Raw genomic sequence first — 17,904 nt, forward strand, 5'->3', positions numbered from 1 at the left:
AATTCGTCGGCCATTCTTAAAGTTTTTCATTTATTCTTGCCCATTCTCGTGGATATAACCTATTTGTGAATATAACCTCTATAATATGTGAAGCGGTGAATTTAAATAATATTGAGTCTTTACGTATTATTGATAGTTTAAATGTTTGAATTTTATATACTATTCAATTTTATAGTAAATATTTATTTGATAATAACAAATTGTTCATGTAACGTACATAAACAACATAGGTGCATTTGTTAAATTATTATCTAGATAATTTAATACTTATAAATAATATTTTCATTCTTTAACAAATAACAAAATATAAATAAAAGAAATAAAAAATGAGTTGTGCTATATTAAATCGATTAGTATTAATACCGTGTAGGCAGAGTATAAATTGTGGTATTTACCGTAAAGTTGAAAATGTGTTTACGTTCACTCAAAAAAAGATTACTGTACCACTAAGTTACTCTGTAAATATGAATGTATTTATTTCCTGTAGATCTTTTCATAAGATTCAGTTTCTCCAAAGTATTGCAACTAATAAGACAGGAATTCAAGAGAATATTTCAACGCTTCAATTAAAAAAGAGATCAATAAGGAAAAATAAACAAGTGGTAGGAGAAGAAGCATCTTTAACTCCTGGAGTAAGTTAAATTCTCTTCTTCTCTAAATAAAATTAAAAATAAATTTTTAATTGAGAAAATTACGTTATTAAGTAAAGTTCATTATTTTAATAGTTTTAATAATTAGATTCTATAACATTAATTAAAAGTATTTTTTTTCCGTTAGGTTTGGATCATAAAAGCATTGGCTACAGCGGAGGAGTATAATTTAGAAAACTTAGAAGCAGGACTCTTAAGTCAGCAGCTGTATATCCCTCAGAAGATTTGTACATCTACAAACCGTAAGTAATAAATACAATTTTATGCTATTATAAAATTTAATTTAATATCTAATCTATTAGTTTTACATAAAAATAAACTTAAACTTTAGATGTCAAGATATATAATGATAAACACAAATTTATGTTTCTTATATTTAAAAAATGTTTTCTGAATTTTTTTACTAATAAGTTAAATGCGAATTAGAAACATTGTTGAAAAATAAGGAATATAATAATTCATAACAATTATTGATTATCTTTTTGAAAAAAATCTATTAAGTTGCTCAAAAAGTTTATGCCGATTTATGAATACAAGGATATGTTTCTATACTAGGCTCAAAACTTTTCAGTTCATTCACGTATATATTTAATTTACATTTTTAAGTATGTATAAAGATTTTTGTAAATCAGCATGAATTTTTCGGGCAACTTAATGGTACAAATATTGAGTTATCCGAAAAGTTCGTGCCGATTTAGTGAAAAATTAATGTACAATAAAAATATTTATCTAATATCTATTAATAGATCGGCATATTCCAACTTTCGGGCAACCCAATCCATATAGATTTAAAATCAGTGATGTAATTTTCTTATTGATTGGACAAGCAGTAAATTCACGTGATTAACCTTATCCAATGAGCGTTTAACTTTATTAATATATGTACATATTAATATTTTTAAAAAGTACTCGAAAAAAAGATAAGAAATGTAGATAACCATGCATTATTTATCATACAAATTATCTTTAGTTGTTCATATTTAATTTACAAGTGTATTGCAAAAAATACGTATATACATACGTACATACATACGTTTTAAAAGTGTCTTTTTTTGATCATTCTTTTTTCTGAAAATTACTAAAAATTAATCAGGAATATAAATATATACATATATATATATATATATGCTATGTGTATTTTTTCATTTTCATAGTTATGTCATAAATCGATCACGTGGTTTCTATTCGTCAAATATAATTTTTTATTGATTTTATTTATCCTATTTTTATGATCATTTATTATTGGCTTATGAATATAATTTTTAAATGAAATTATTTGTACAAAGATATATATATATGTGTGCTTGACACGTGCATGCGTGTGTTTGTGTGTTTGTTATTTGAATTATAAGAAAAACATATAAAGAAAGAAAGAGAAATTAAAATATATTCTTATTAAAAACCAAAGAAAGTGTAAAATAGTGAAAGTGTTTTAACATTACTTCTATAGTAACAACAATTACGACAGTTTTTGTAAGAATTTGATGAAAAATTATAGCGCTCAATATATTTGAAAAATGAGCAATAATAAGATACCATGCATGGATGTTCCATTTTCGTTACCTTCAGCAAAGAAAGAACAACACGAATTGGTAGAGAAAGCAATTGATTGGGCGCTCATGCATGGAATGTGTATGAGATCGAAGATAAATTTCAATAGAAATATGTTACAATTTGCACCATTTATTCTGTTACCATCGCCATTTCCCAGAAAAGAATTTGAAAAAGCCTGTCGTATTCAACCAGTATTAAATCTACTTATACACGAAGTAGCACATGATTACAATTTTTTAAAAGAGACTTTAAAAGAAACGATAAAAGTTGATCATTTTACTAGAATGCTTTTCAATATATATGAAACCATCTATGAGGAAGGAATTACGCAGAAAATTTCTTTGGGTCTACTTCGATCAGATTTAATGTTAGATACTAGTTGTGCAGAAGGAAACGAATATAGACAATATATACCCTATTGTTGTTGGAAACAAGTAGAGATAAATACAATAGCTTCTGGATTTGGATGGTTGGGACAAGCATCCACTAGGTTACATAGATTTGTATTACAAGAACTTGGATATAATGATCAGTTGAATAATCTTCCTGAAAATAATGTATTGCAAGAGTTATGCGCAGCTATGATCAAAGCATGGACATTATATGGAGATTCACAGTGCGTCTATTATCAAATAGAAATATAATATTATACTTTGTTTGTTTGATATTATTTTTTCTATAGAATGGATAATATTGTTTTCAGAGCTATTATTTTATTTATTGTTGAAGACATTCCTTATAATATATGCGATCAACGTTTTCATGAATTTGAAATAAAAAAGCAAAACCCTAATATTAAAGTAATTCGACGTACTCTGACTGAAATGATTACTACTGCCAAATTAGGGTCTAATAAGGAATTAATAGTGGATGATTATATTGTAGCATTAGTTTATTATAGATGTGGTTACGAACCTGGACAATACCATACAAAAAAAGAATGGGATGTTAGATTATTAATAGAAAGATCTTTAGCAATTAAGTGTCCCTCTATACAATATCATTTAGCAGGAACCAAAAAAGTTCAACAGGCTCTAGCTAAATCTGGAAATGTTGCGAAATTTTTAAAGGATGAAAATAATGTTACAAATATTAAAGAAATATTCACTGGTTAGTATAATTATACTACTTTCATATGCAAGTATATTGCATACCTGCAAATATTTTTTCCCTCTTTTCCTCTTTTATTTCTTAGGCTTATATGCTCTTGATTTTGATGATCATGGAAATGAAGCTATAGAAATGGGTATTAAAAATCCTGAACAATTCGTATTAAAACCGCAAAGAGAAGGAGGATGTAATAATGTGTATGGAACGGATATAAAAAAGTTCTTGTTAGATATTAAGAATAAACAAGAACGTGTAGCATGGATTCTTATGAATAAAATTATTCCACCGAGTCAATTAAATTATATGATTAGACCAGAGAGTAATAATTATTTACAGCCAAAAGAATTAGTTTCAGAATTAGGAATTTTTGGTGTTATTATTGCCGATCATAAAAATATATATGTTAATAAACAGGCTGGTCATATGTTAAGAACTAAATTAGCTACTGCCAACGAAGGCGGAGTAGCAGCTGGTTTAGGCGCATGTGACAGTCCTTTGTTAGTAGATTAACGTACTTTTGATGATTATCATTTTCTACTAATAATAGGATATAAGTAATTATTAGCTATTAAGTAATATATGTTTTCTACGTTATTATAAAAATTTATTACGAATAATATTGGTAAATAGTTTTTATTGACAGCTATTGATAAAATGTGTAAGAATTTTCATAGGATTTTATAATCATCATATGTGTAATATGAAAAAATATTGATAACGTATTTATAAAGAGTTTTGTGGTATGTATGTGTGTATGCGCGTGTTTTATATGATAAAAAATATATGATGATATATATGTCATCGTTGTATTAAATTCACTTAATAAAAATACATTGCAGGTATAAAATTTGCACGAAGAAATAATATAATAGTATAATAAATATGTTACCAATTGTTGTTTCAATTTTCTTCGCAGCTTTACCAGATGTTATTCATGCAATAGCAAAATATGAGGTAGGATACGAACCGAGAGAATTATATTTTTTCCGGGAAGGTACAGTCGTTATGTGGAATATTCCTGATCTGGAAAGTGGGAACATATTAAAGTTTTTAAAACATTTTGAAGAAAATAGTTATACGTCGGAATTAATTCACGCGGAGAGTGAAATAATGACTTATACGTATACAGAAAACGGGTGAGTAAATCGATTGAATGTTAAAATTGATTATGAAAGAATTAAATGCGAACTAGAAATTACTTTAACATATAATTTGATTAATTTTACAGAAAAAAATGTCATATTAAGGATGGAAATATAATACTTACAAAAGATGCTACAAATTTAGAAAAATTTACGTTTTCCAATGCAATGGCACAATCTGTAAAACTTGGAATCTGGGAAGCATCGTTATGCAATTATATAAATACGGTTGAATTTGTGACGGAAGATTTAAGGAGTGGTCAAAAGTTACGAATGTCACAACGCGAGGTCCTTAGGAAACAAGGCGAATTATTTGCATTAAGGCATTTAATTAATTTAAGTTCAGATTTATTGGACACGCCTGATTTTTATTGGGAACGTGACGATTTGGAAGATTTATATCAACAAATATATGGATACTTCAATATAGCAAAACGTACAAGGGTAAGATATAAATGATAAATAGATACTTCAATATTTTCCTCAAATAAAATTAATTTGTATATTTCTGCAGGTGATGAACGAAAAATTAAATCATTGCGTGGAGCTCGTCGCAATTCTTTCCAGTCATTTGAGTGATCGACATCACATTCGTTTAGAATGGATGATTATAATTCTTATAATGGTAGAGGTCGCATTTGAAACTTTACATTATATTGATAGATTTCTTGTAAAATAGATATTACATAGGTATTTCCATATACATATATTAAGCGTACATTTTTAATGTGTATAGAGTTGAAAAACATTCATTAAACTATTGTACATATATTTAAAAATGTAATTTTTAAGAAAAATATATGTACATTAATTTATTCATATTCTTGCTGCGATAATATTTTATTATTATTTTACAAGAAAACTGACTGAACAATGTAATTTATATAGATTTTTAACAAAATATTTACACAAGACGCTACATTTTATTTGTAATCAATTTAAAATTTATCGATCGTTAATGTTAAAAGTTATTTAAAAAATAACAAATAAAGCAAAAGATTAATGAAATCAACATGATTCGTTAAATTTTATCCAGCTTATCCGTGTCCATCGCATTTACTTTTCTTTTTACCTAAACTTGAAATATACTGCAGTCATTTTTGCACGGGATTTTATTAGTATAGTATTTAAATATACTTTAACCCGTATACGTATATCACAACGCGACATACTTTTATTATTTGAAGATGTGTTGTATACGCATTCATCCCTACGTGACTGCATTGCCGAGTATTCTACTGTATTTTATCTCTTTGATTGTTTCTTATTCCTTTTATTTTATTTTTCAATATCAAATCCAAGCTACTATTTATTCAATCTATTCAATTTATTCAATCAATTACTTAACATTTATTCTAGTAAAAAAATATATAAATAGTGTATACAAAGTATACGCGATATAAAATAAAAATAATTTCAATTATTTATATATTATATATATATGTTACTTAAAAATAATTGTCAATAAATATAAATAAGATCATTATGAAATAATGAAGCTTAGAAGTAACTTTTACAAAAAGAAAAAAGTACGTAGAGTTATAATATTGTTAATATGTAACATTTAAGAGAATGTGTTACACATTGATGTATTACAATGCCACCTGCCTTCGTAGGTGTAGAATTAAAACCATAGTGTATATAGCGTTCTATACTGAAGCTTGAAAATCCAAAGCAAGAAGGAGATAGTTTGTAGAAAGTAGGAAAACATTTATTTGTGAGGTGAGCAATAATGAGGTCGAGTGATAGATAGTGCGCGAGGGGCCAGGGTCTCTCTCTTTCCCTTCCCCATCACATTTTCCCTTCTCCATAACTCTTTCCCTTCTCTTCTTCCTACATTCTCACCCTCGGAGTGCCCTCATGCCGCAGTGATGCGTGCGATGATGAGCCGTACGGAGGAACAGAGTTGATCCTGTTGACCGTTTTACAAATTAGCTCAAGGTTACGATTAAATCTTTCTTTATATTTATTTCTTTTACATTGCAGGACTTTTCTTTTTCATTTATTTTATTGTTGATAGTTTTTCGAGCTGTGAACACGAAAAAAGGCTGCTGTCACCTTATCTTCCACGAAAAAGAAAAATAAGAAGAAGCCTGTTTTCCAGAAGACTCGAACAATCAACGCTTTCAAAATTCTTGGACGTTTGTAAGTTTTTTCTTTGCATGACCTAACAAACGCACATTTTATTCTAGTCCAGTGTCATATGGTAATAAAACGATAAAAAAGATGTACTTTGATAAGAAATGCTTTATCAGAAGGACGGATGTGGGAAGTCCTTTTTCAACATATCGTCACATCTGCTTGCTATTTCGATTTTAATTTCATTCAGTTTTAATGATTTATGTATAATATATAATATTTTCTTTTTTTTTTACACGTATCGATCGATTATGTCTATTTTAATATCGCTTTTGTCAATTATATTTGTAAAATAATAATTTTATATTTATTTTAGAATTATTTTCATCTCGTTTGATCATACGTTTAACGATTTTCTCTTAATACTTATAAAAATATCTTTATGAATTATTCTTGAAAATCGATTACGCATGACCTATACTATTAGTTAATCTACGAACATATTCTAAAGAAAGAAAGAATAAATTTATTATTATTATTATTATTAGTATTATTTAGGAAGAACGTAAAAAAAGGTATCTGACGTCGATATTGTTTGTAAAAATGAGAAAAAAAGAAGAAGACAATGTTCGAATTTGTTAGGCTGTCATGCTCAGAAGAATAAAATTAACTTCAGTTTAACTCTATATCCGTATTATTGTTAATATTTGAAAGACAATACTTTCAGCTTCGTCGAGTTTTTTTTTCCTTTTTCTTTTAGTTTATAAGTATATATACTTAAAATGACTTAGAACCGCAACACAACTGTTGCACATGCAACATGCTATGACGTGGGCATACGAGCAACTCTTCAAGGAAAAGTCGATACTCGCGTTTTTATCTCTCTCACTCTTTATCACTCTCTCTCTTTCTCTCTTTAACTCTTTCTCTTTCTCTCTTTCGTTCAAGTGCAAGCTCTGTAGGATACATAGAATGACGGCCAGCGTCATGAGCTTTCGATTGATCGTCCTTCAACGCACGTAATACTGTCGCATTCGCTTTTTACAGACTCGTATTTAATGTCACACAGCAGAAATTTCTATCTTAACAAGCTGACCTGATAAAAAAATTATACATTTTTCCTTCATTTACGTATTTTCTTTTTTTCTTTTTCTTTTATTTGCAACGAGTATCAAAATTATTTGCAAATTCTTAAAATACTAAATATGCTTTCATTAGAATTCACACACACACACACACACATTCTATGAAATACGTATAATTTTCTTAACAGCAGCTGTCAGCTGTTGTTGTTAATAGAATTGCAATAACTTCTTTTATTTATTTATAACTTTTTCTTGTACATTTTAATCATTTATAGTAAAATTTTGTTCTTTTTTTCGTTCGTTAATTTTTCTAATAATGTGCCAAGAATTTATATATATATATATATATATAAATAATAATAATAATAATAATAATAATAATAAATATATACAGTAATAAGTATATATAAATATGAAGAAAATACTTCTTATAGGAATCATCATATCGATTTTAGTAGACGTAGGCTTTAATAAGAAGTTTCTAACATATACCAATACACATTTCTCTATAATATCACGAGCGATAGAATTACTGAGATGTAAAAAGTTGTTATCTATTTCTATCTATATAATTTCCCCTGTATTATATATAACAATCTACCTGGTGAAGACATTAACTAATCGAGTTTATTCAAAATTGAGTTCTCCTCTCTTCCTTTCCTTCCTGTATTCTTCACCTTTTAATATCATTTGATTTCCTGTAAAGCTTTTTTACACAGTTAAAAAGTCTTTCAAATTCGACTATAATTTCCCTGATACAGTAAAATTTTAAAATTACAAAAGTTCTAATAGATCATATAGAAAGAAAATATTAAAAAGAGCTTATCATATTCAATTCGAATTTTCGATGATAATCTTTCAAAAATAATTTTAAAGTAAATCAGTTTAATATCGATATAAAGCTAACGTTTATCTGATCAGAGTCATTTATTGGTGTTTCCACTGATGTTTTTGATTCTTTTTTAAATTACAATATGGATCGTCGTTTACAAATATCCTGTTTTTAGAGGAAGGATAACATGACGCGTCGGTGCTTTCTATCTTGTACGTCGATCGCTCGATGGAACAAACCTCTCCCATGACGTATGTACGGTGTTTGTGAGCCGGGATATAAAGCGTGTAAAACGTATTAACGCAATTATGGATATGACCATGGGGGAACCACAGAGTATAGGAACACGTTGGGTTTGTCCAAACGATCGACACTTGGCGTTAAGAGCTAAGTGAGTTATTTTGTAATAATTATTTCCAATAAAACGATCCATTTGATCGATAATATTTTAATTACTTATTATTACTAATTAATTTTTCTTTTTTTATCATACAGATTACGAACAGGTTGGTCAGTAAAGACAGGATACTTGGACTCAGGATGGAACAATTATTCAAACGTTGGTGGTAACAACCGTGCCAACCAATCTTTCGTATTGACGGAAGAAGAACGACGTACAATTATACAAGTAAACAATCTTAAATCCATAATTAATTAAAAAATATTAATTTAATAAACAATTTTTTTTGTATGCATTGAGTTATTTGACAAATTTGTGCTTATTAATACTTTTAACAAAAATCGACACGAACTTTCTGAGTCAACCCTAATATTAAATATCAATTTTTATTTCGTATAGTTTTGCTTTTTTTCAATCTTCTCTTTTTTAAATATTTTTCACTGATAAATAATAAAATAAAAAGTGTCTTCGTCATTTTTTTTTCTTTTTTCTTTCTTCTCCCCCAGGTGATTCAAAGAGCGGAGGCGTTAGATTTATCGGAGCAGAAACGCATCGGCAGGCTGGTTGAGAGATTGGAGGACATGAAGCGCAACGTTCGCATAATCACTTCCAGCCGATCGGACGAACGAAGAAATTGTGGTAACCGATGTTCCGGTGGTTCGCGTTGTGTCTGCTCTTGTGCCCTATGCGGCGAAAAATTCGGTGCAGTTTTAGGGGCCACCCCAACGTTCTGCAAAGATTGTAGGAAATACGTTTGCCAAAAATGTGGTAAAGAGGCAAATACGCCTAATGTATTAGCTCTCACCACCAATACCGAAGTTATATCTGCAACTACATGTAACACGTTAGCGAATGAGACTCTACCAAAAAGAACTGCAATACAACGAATCGTACAGAGGACGTCGAATAATCCACAAAAGATATTTCTTTGTCGTATTTGTATTGAGAGCAGGGAGATTTGGAAAAAGAGTGGAGCTTGGTTCTTTAAAGGAATGCCGAAGCATGACCTTCCGAAGAAAAAAGTACGTTTCGGTCACTCACATCAGATTCATTAAATTGTTATTTATAATCGAATGTGCGCACGAGATAGAAAGAGAGAGAGAGAGAGAGAGAGAGATGAAACGTGAAAAAAGTTCACCGTTTAATTATCAATTGTTTGTATGCGTAGGAACGTGATTGGTCCCGGGCGGGTCAAAGGACACAGAATTCGTCTTGTAAAATCATCAGTGCTTGCAAATCTTTGGAATCTAACGAAGTTCAGGATTCCTCATCGGAAGAGGAGGCTGCTCGACGTTTAATCGGCCCAAATAACTGTTGTTCCTCTTCTTCTCCGAGTTTGCAAGGTATCCAAGATATCAATGATTTGTCCAAACAGCAACAACAACAGATCACTCCTTACGATACTCAGACGGCAAGTGGCTCTTTCAAAATGAAATCTCGATCGAATAATCGATCGTCACCTACAGGCCATCGAGATGAGAGTCCTTCGACAACAACAATGGATAGGTTGGACAAATCTTCGACATTTTCAATCTATTCGCAGTGCAGTCGTTTATCGTCATCCACATCAGCAGCAACTCTACGTAACGCGTCTCGTACGAATGAAAAAAGTACATGTGATTTAAGAGCCGATCAACGTGGTGGAGACAATTCCATTGATGACAATGCGCCAATCGAGGAGATCAAATTAGAAAATGAGGGTGACGAACAGGCTAACTACCTCGAAGATTCTCGCGGTTCTGTCGATCGGTGTAAGGATTCTCAGGTACAATCAGTCAGGTACGTAGTAACGATGCTCGGCAGAGTAGAGGTTTGACTCGGGCGTCTTGGACGCATTCTTGTAGACGGAATTCGCCGTCGACCATAACACCGAGCACTCTGATGGAACGAATTCTGGAAGAGGCTTGGATGCACGAAAGAAATGCCGAATGCGAGGCGAATGCCTCCTCAAATCGGACGAACGATCAACAAACTATCAGCACATGGTACGTGCATCACTCGGACTCACCAAGGAAGCAAACGTCGAATTACATCGAAAGTCGGTATCTCGAATTTATTGTTTTCAATTATTACTAGTCTGATGACTCTTGATAACTCTTACATCTTAATAAAGATTATTATAAGAACTTGTATCTACATGATACGATAAGAATATGTATATTTGTCCGGATCACTCAGTGAGGAGGTCAGAAACGGAGGAAAGCTTTGGGACTCTGGAAATCTCCTTGCTATACGACCCAGTGGCTCAGTGCCTCCAGTGCAAAGTGGAACGAGCATTGGGATTAAAGCCTATGGACATCCACGACCTCGCCGATCCATTTTGCAAAATCACCATACTGCCGATGGGAATGGGCACAAATATCAAGCCAATAAGAACGAAAACTGTTCACAAGACACGAGATCCAGTGTTCAACGAGACGGTGAACTTCTACGTTTCGAGAGATGCCGATGTACGAGTAACGATAATTACAGTGATCATTAAAGTTTTCTTATTTTTAATGAGAATACGATTGAATGATCGCGACAGATGAAGAGTGGCAGAGCCTTACATGTCATGATACTTCAAGACGACCCCTGGGGAGAAGACTTTCTAGGGGAGGCGAGGTTTCCCCTGTACGAACTAGAACCGTTCCAGACGAAGCACTACAAAATCAACCTCCAAAACCATTATCCGGTCTGCTTGTATATTCGTTGGAAACATAGATAAAATAAATAGTATTTATTTAGAAAATGCTAGTTAGTCAATGTATAACTTCATCATATTCCAACATTGTTCTAGGTGAGTCACGAAGAAGAGGCTTGGGATCTTCATCGAGGCAACCGAGGTCAAATACAACTAACTCTGAGCTACTGTACCCGTCGACGAGCCCTACTGGTTATTATTCATCAAGCTATGAATCTTTTGCCCATGGACAACAACGGGTTTTCTGACCCATTTGTGAAGCTATGCCTTGTAGAGAATGTGATCGAGAATCGACAGCAACGAGGTCACGATCCTCCCGGACGTACCAACACGAAGAAATATCTCAGCAAGAAACTGGCCGTAGGTCGCAGCTCGTACAGCACGAGCGTCAAATGGAAAACTCTCAACCCAGAGTGGAACGAAGAGTTCGTTTTTGGGATTCGATTAACAGACCTCATGAAAGTCACGTTATGCCTCTCTATGTGGGACAAGGATTTCGGCAAGAGTAATGATTATCTTGGTAATAATGTTCATTTAGTAATGACACGACTGCCGTACGAATTCTTCGTATTATCGATATATGATTTTGGTTTATGGTATTTTATTTAGGAGGACTTGCATTAGGATGCAATAGCAAAGGAGCACGATTACGACATTGGATAGATGTCATCAAATTTCCCGATTATCGTCATCCCGCTTGGCACAATTTAACAGAAGTTCTTATGCCAATAGAGTAATATTTTTCAGTGGCACAATTCATATGGAACTCTGTAGAAAAGTTGAAAATACCGATCTCAACGTTGACGCGTTAAAGAGGCAATAAAAGGTTTGAGTCACATTGAAAGGTATTGCCTAAGGAACCAACGTCTATATTGCATATTACAAAGTATTTTGAAAATAAGTATAATAAAGATAATTATAGTTAGTTTACCGAATTTATTCCTTCTCTTCTTCTTTTTTTCCTTCAAGCAGAATATTAAAATCATTATATTATATATATATAAATTATTATGCATTTATTATACGAATGTATATACATTTTGTTTGTAATTCAACTTATCGTATTACAAAATATGTGAAATAATAATGGAAGTCATATTTTTTCTTTGTATGCACAATTATGTGTTTAATCGGTTTTAGAAGAAGAAGAATCTTCCGATTCTTGTAACCAATTGATAAAAGATTGTACTGCGTTTTTTACTTTTTTGATTTGAATATCATCATTTTCATCATTGGATTCATGCCATTCTAAAATTTTATCTTCAGACAATATATCAAGAATATAAAACAAATGTAATACATTTTTTAAATACGGTAACAATTCTTGGGTCATGCTAGCAACTTCTTCTATAGCATGTAAACAATCTTCTTGTGCTAGCTCAGTTTTAACGTAATTCAAAATAATAGGTTTAAAATAATGTATCATAACTTTTAAATTGTTATAATAATTCTGATTATTAATCGGAACTTTAGTCTCAGCCAAATAGTGTGATGGCAAAATCAATATTGCTTTTATGACATTATATGTAACTTCTCGCATGTTAACATTGTATGCATATCTTGATGAATTTATTTCTAATATTAAATTATCACAATTCAATTTATCTTGAAAACCTCTTAACAAACTATCAATAACTTCTGATAGAAATAAACTCGTGTCATCGAGAACCGGAGAACATTGTCGCGAGCTTTCGTTCGTACTTGATTCATCCGTTGAATCGCTATCATATTCTATAGCTTCATTATCTTTAAAAAACAACAATCTTTCGTCGACATCTTGATCCGACATTTTTGTATTTATTAAATTACCATTTTTCATTTCTAGAATGGAATCAATATATAGTTTTTCTGGATTAATGGTCGTTTCCGAATTTAATATACATCCGTCTAATTTAGCATTTTGCTTAATATCGCAGTTAGAAAAAATTATACTATCCGTAATTTCACAACCGCTTCCTATTTTGACGTTGGAAAAAATAAAAGAATTTTTTATAATCGCCACTCGATCTATCGAACAATTATCGCCTATTACAGATTTAGTAATAAAGCTTTTTTGTCCGAGTGTACTGTTTTCTCCGATTAAACAATCTTTTTCTAACGTGCAACCTTTAGCCAGAGTAACACTTTTGTGCTTATAGCTGCTTCGAGATATAGAAACAAAGTTTTTTAATGGACCAAACATTCCTGGTGCATGCGGGTAGCCACGTCTGTGCAAAATATCACGACTTAGAGTATAATATGTTTTCCATGATGTAATTGGTAAACTATAATTGTCCGAACTCAATTGTTGATAATGAATTCGTTCGCCTAGTATTTCTTCGTTCATTAAAACACCTTTAATAAAATCTTCCATTGTCTGTATGATATAAAAAAAAGAAAGAGAGAGGGGATAAAATATAATAATTAAATATTTCCATATGTACATATATATGTATAAATATTGAACACTGTTCACTTACTTGAAAGTCAAAATTATCAGCAAATAAGACAAGTACGGCGGGTGAACATAAATATACATGTGTGTCTATGAAACACGTGCTAATATCAATTTCGCTATTATCCAAGAACCAATTCAACTCTAATTTAATTTTCTTCTCATCGTTCTTCAGTTTCTTATAAAAAAATATTTTATTATTGGCTTTGTTTGACACTACCAGAGCAGTTTCTTCTCTTAAGAATGAGTCGTTGGTACTACCAACATTTCTAAGTAGCATCGTCATTGCTGCACCCTTATCCATGTTTTCTTTTTTGCAATGGACATTTAAGTAATTTCGTAAATCATAATTTATAAATGCATTTCCTCTAATCAATATAAAATGACCGCGTATCAAGCATTTGGTGTCAATGTCTCTGAGAGCATCACCTAAAGATCTACATCCATCAGAAACAATTAAATTAATGATAAGATCTTCGTACTCTTTTTCTTTAACATATTTTTTTAACAAGTCAATATGACTGCTACAATACAAAAATAATTCTTCTACTCTGGATATTTTTAAAGTTTCTATAAGATAGTCCAACAAAGGTACATTTAAAACTGGTAATAACATGCTTGGAAATACATCCTGCACTGGAGTCAATGCTGTTGTAAAGTCGTCAGTTAACACAACAGCTTGTAAAGTATCCTTTTTCCTTAATTTTGTAGCCATGTTTTCCTTCACAATTTTGTACCTCTTATAAATCAGATAGAAATATTTTCTAAATCAAATCCATATGCCAATAGCATATTTCTACTGAAAATAGACAAACATATGTAGCTAACTTAACCTAATCTAAGTTAATTTAATTTAACCTAACCTAATCAAACAGGAAATTATTTGCTTAAATTCCACCCGTTATTATTATCTTCAATGAATTTATTTAAAATTTGAGGTAAACATTAAATCCGATTGGCCCATTTTATATTGCAGTACATTTAACATGCGAAAATAATGTTATTGATGTAAAAATTTTCTTTTTCCGCCCTCTTCAAAGTTTTATCAAAATTAAAAGATTGAAGAAAAATCGAGAAATAAATAATAAAACAGTCAATGATACCTTAAATCTTCAAGCGAATCGGTAGTATTGTCTTCTATTTTTATCAATATTTTTTAAAACAATTATCAAGTTTTTTTATTATAAATTAAATTGTTTTTCGCTTTAAACGTTAAACCAATGGAGCTCTACACAAGGAGGATGATTGAGATACACCGCAGGAACGCTGGTAAGAAACCTTAACAGCAGAAAAAAATGAATAAGTGCTCTTATTTACTCACTATTTGCACAACTTTATTTTATCAAATATTTTTTATTTTTTATTTATCGTTAATTAGTTGAAAGTAATTATTAAACTTTGAATAATTATGAAATGACGACGTCATGAGTGGGAGATATGTTATACACATGCGCAACCACAAATTCAAAGCGCAAGCACATTTGGAAAAAATGAAAGTAAAGGTAATATATACTTGCAGGGGATATATTTAAAGTTGATTTCCAAAGTAACAACCTATAAGGTAATGAAAAGAAATAAATTAATCGTTCATAATGTAAAAACAATAGGTAAATATTTTCATTTTTTTCTGCTGTTGCGATTCTATGCCAACTTTTTTGTGGTGAAGTATATAGAAACTCGCAAGTTCCTTTTTTTATCTTCCCAGTATTATTTTTGTTACCACTGGAACTACCATTGGAAAATAGTAGATACTTAAACCGCTGACGGTACAATACTATATATACTATCAAAGAATATTGTTATATATATATATATATTGCATATGTGTTGGTTAGAGTCAAAAATATTAAAATTTTCGTAATATTAAATTTTTAAGCTTAAATAACGTTCGGTAAATATTAAAGTAATTTCTTTTTTCTCGTTTCGTCTTTAAAATTTTTCATTTTTATCGTATTTTACTAAATTTGCAATTTTTCTTTTCTATATAATGCAGCTTAAAAGTATTTCATAATAATTAATAGATATTATTTTTTGTAGTAACTTAATATTTGTACTTTCCCTATTTCTTTATTTTTATATATTTTATGTAAATGTAAAATCACGCGTTTAAATTTAATTTCATTACAACGATAAAAATAAATAAAAAAATCAGTTGAAAAGTGCATCTCTGCGAACTGGACGATTTGTATGTTAGGCTATTGTATCGCTTGATTGTATGATTAATATAGTTTTCTTTTTGTTACAGGTGATCATCGTTGGATTTATCATCTACTCGTTTTGATTTTCTTCTACTTTTTAAAATATATATGTATAAAAAACGCATTTCTGAAGGCACACACGTATTTAGACACTAAAAATTAAATATAATTATTTTAAATTTTCTTACAATATAACTATACTATATATATTATCTACGATAAAATAAAATATATTACTTATATATATTGTTACGACCCTGTTTTGAGCCGTCCCTGGAAAAAAGACGTGAAGGCCGTTTCCAGGCGACGGGTTGTTGATCGGGGAGATCTTGACTGGAGCTCGAAAAGAACGGACGTGAGATTACGGAAAATTGTGGAAAAACCCTGAACGGTTATTAGAGTTCCGTAAATAAAGTTCCTTGACATAGGGGAATAAATTCACTAAACAGGTTAAGRTTCTGGTTTCTAAAGAGTAAGTGATATCTTCTAATAGTCTAAAGAGATTTTCTTCCTCTGTTTCAAAACAAAATGGRTGCCTAGTGGAGATGGTTAGTAGACTAGTTATATGATCTACCGGAGGTCTACGTTCGATATCACCTATGGGAGCTGGGAATTAAGAAACATTGTCTTTAAATGGTATAATCAGCTTATAGATCATTGAGACAAAGTCCATATCACCTATGGCAAAAATAACTAGACTCATTTGAATGTTCCTGTCTTGACATTTTGAATTGGTCAGTAACACGACAGCTGGAGCAGTAGCAGTRGAGCTAGCGGGTCCGAAGAGGTGTTGATACCTTGCACTAATCTCGACAGCATCTGTGATAACAATTAAAGTTGTCCTTTTAAATTGTCTGGTGTACCCATATAGATCATCAAAATCCTGAAAGTAATAGATCTCTGTTGGGTAAGTGAAGRGGCTTTCTAGAGCTTCTCCATAAGCCTCATTCAAGGTGTCTATACTAAAAGKTAGAGCACTACCAGGCGCAACTGGAGTTGGCATGATGGTCGGAATAGTGGGGTTTTTGTGTGTCTGTGCTAGTGTCTGGAGTGGACGAARAAGGTTTTTTATATCTTTTCTTAACAAATTTAGATTTATGGAGAAGGACATTTCTTGTGTGATACAACAGTCATATTATGAAATGGTAACGTTAAGTGTTGATATCATCCATGATAGCCCTTAAGCCAGCGGTTATATTGATCTTGATCTCGTTCTGGGTCACCCTAGGAGCGACTGGCAGAGCATCAGTCCAGGGAGCTAGTTCTCTAATCCGTCGTTGAATATGGTCTCTCCAATCTATGAGCTCAGCCWTTTGAATTGCTCTCTGTTGCACATCCATGATCAGATCAATGTGGCCTCTTTTACTGAGAAACTGATCCTCCAAAGCTCTGTACAGAAGTTCTTCTCCCGCTTTGATGATTGCCTGCTGATATTCTGCATTCTCTTGTTGGATCTTGGATTCGGCCCATGGACCCTTAAGGTCCTGCTGTCTGAGGTGATCCAGAACAGAGTTTTAGAAATCTACTGGTTTATTTACGAAAGTCTTTCTCTCTTCTTCTGTTTGGAGTGATTTATTGTGRTATAGTAACCCACAGTAGGTCAACAGGGGATAATTCTTTATGTGGAATCGTTCTGGGAGTTTACCCCTAACCCCTAAGAAAGGTGCATGTTCCCCAACTGGTTTTATCAGGTTAAATTGGTTCATCTCAATCTGAAGTATGGGTAGATCCCGTCCT

At 31.4% G+C, this 17,904-nt stretch overlaps 4 protein-coding genes across 10 annotated transcripts; 3 read left to right on the forward strand and 1 right to left on the reverse strand.

Moving 5' to 3' along the window:
• Nucleotides 1–2: 2 nt before the first annotated feature.
• On the forward strand, nt 3–5,244 carry LOC106791322 (required for meiotic nuclear division protein 1 homolog). The gene is made up of 5 exons (XM_014756879.1): nt 3–632; nt 778–892; nt 4,231–4,450; nt 4,543–4,900; nt 4,971–5,244. The coding sequence occupies exons 1-5, from the start codon at nt 327–329 to the stop codon at nt 5,133–5,135; spliced, it is 1,164 nt and encodes a 387-aa protein (XP_014612365.1). The 5' UTR covers nt 3–326; the 3' UTR covers nt 5,136–5,244.
• On the forward strand, nt 2,008–4,156 carry LOC106791321 (glutathione synthetase-like). Its single transcript, XM_014756878.1, has 3 exons — nt 2,008–2,820; nt 2,908–3,314; nt 3,400–4,156. Exons 1-3 carry the CDS (start codon nt 2,168–2,170, stop codon nt 3,822–3,824), a joined length of 1,485 nt encoding a protein of 494 aa, XP_014612364.1. The 5' UTR covers nt 2,008–2,167; the 3' UTR covers nt 3,825–4,156.
• An 858-nt stretch (nt 5,245–6,102) lies between the features above and the next one.
• On the forward strand, nt 6,103–12,470 carry LOC106791310 (rabphilin-3A-like). Of its 5 annotated transcripts, XM_014756855.1 has the most exons (12): nt 6,107–6,397; nt 6,477–6,601; nt 8,628–8,843; nt 8,948–9,080; nt 9,359–9,874; nt 10,021–10,195; nt 10,319–10,631; nt 10,697–10,890; nt 11,031–11,302; nt 11,380–11,526; nt 11,632–12,055; nt 12,145–12,470. In XM_014756855.1, the coding sequence occupies exons 3-12, from the start codon at nt 8,761–8,763 to the stop codon at nt 12,270–12,272; spliced, it is 2,385 nt and encodes a 794-aa protein (XP_014612341.1). In that variant the 5' UTR covers nt 6,107–6,397; nt 6,477–6,601; nt 8,628–8,760; the 3' UTR covers nt 12,273–12,470. The 5 variants fall into 5 exon arrangements, 2 of the variants coding, with proteins under 2 accessions (XP_014612341.1, XP_014612339.1); XR_001382163.1 differs by having other exon boundaries at nt 6,103–6,397; nt 10,021–10,635; XR_001382164.1 differs by having other exon boundaries at nt 6,103–6,397; nt 10,021–10,631; nt 10,697–10,894.
• A 97-nt stretch (nt 12,471–12,567) lies between these two features.
• LOC106791311 (translation initiation factor eIF-2B subunit epsilon) lies at nt 12,568–15,431 on the reverse strand. 3 transcript variants are annotated; one of them, XM_014756856.1, is made up of 3 exons: nt 15,073–15,431; nt 13,995–14,768; nt 12,568–13,891 (listed from the first exon to the last, which is right to left on the reverse strand). In XM_014756856.1, the coding sequence occupies exons 2-3, from the start codon at nt 14,682–14,684 to the stop codon at nt 12,662–12,664; spliced, it is 1,920 nt and encodes a 639-aa protein (XP_014612342.1). In that variant the 5' UTR covers nt 14,685–14,768; nt 15,073–15,431; the 3' UTR covers nt 12,568–12,661. The 3 variants fall into 3 exon arrangements, with proteins under 3 accessions (XP_014612342.1, XP_014612343.1, XP_014612344.1); XM_014756857.1 differs by having other exon boundaries at nt 13,995–14,765; nt 15,073–15,427; XM_014756858.1 differs by lacking the exon at nt 15,073–15,431 and adding an exon at nt 14,833–14,970 and having other exon boundaries at nt 13,995–14,765.
• Nucleotides 15,432–17,904: the final 2,473 nt, after the last annotated feature.

This window comes from Polistes canadensis, unplaced genomic scaffold, assembly GCF_001313835.1.
Source record: "Polistes canadensis isolate GaletaPanama2010 unplaced genomic scaffold, ASM131383v1 scaffold_295, whole genome shotgun sequence".
Lineage (NCBI taxonomy): Eukaryota > Metazoa > Arthropoda > Insecta > Hymenoptera > Vespidae > Polistes > Polistes canadensis.

Coding starts and splice junctions, on each gene's coding strand:
- LOC106791322 (XM_014756879.1), top strand. CDS start 327: ATGAGTTGTGCTATATTAAATCGATTAGTATTAATACCGTGTAGGCAG. Junction 4,451..4,542: donor TATACGTATACAGAAAACGG/GTGAGTAAATCG, acceptor TTAATTTTACAG/AAAAAAATGTCATATTAAGG. Junction 4,901..4,970: donor ATATAGCAAAACGTACAAGG/GTAAGATATAAA, acceptor ATATTTCTGCAG/GTGATGAACGAAAAATTAAA.
- LOC106791321 (XM_014756878.1), top strand. CDS start 2,168: ATGAGCAATAATAAGATACCATGCATGGATGTTCCATTTTCGTTACCT. Junction 2,821..2,907: donor ACATTATATGGAGATTCACA/GTGCGTCTATTA, acceptor TATTGTTTTCAG/AGCTATTATTTTATTTATTG. Junction 3,315..3,399: donor TATTAAAGAAATATTCACTG/GTTAGTATAATT, acceptor TTTATTTCTTAG/GCTTATATGCTCTTGATTTT.
- LOC106791310 (XM_014756853.1), top strand. CDS start 8,761: ATGGATATGACCATGGGGGAACCACAGAGTATAGGAACACGTTGGGTT. Junction 9,081..9,358: donor AACGACGTACAATTATACAA/GTAAACAATCTT, acceptor CTTCTCCCCCAG/GTGATTCAAAGAGCGGAGGC. Junction 11,527..11,631: donor ACCTCCAAAACCATTATCCG/GTCTGCTTGTAT, acceptor ACATTGTTCTAG/GTGAGTCACGAAGAAGAGGC.
- LOC106791311 (XM_014756856.1), bottom strand. CDS start 14,684: ATGGCTACAAAATTAAGGAAAAAGGATACTTTACAAGCTGTTGTGTTA. Junction 13,892..13,994: donor CTGATAATTTTGACTTTCAA/GTAAGTGAACAG, acceptor TATATCATACAG/ACAATGGAAGATTTTATTAA.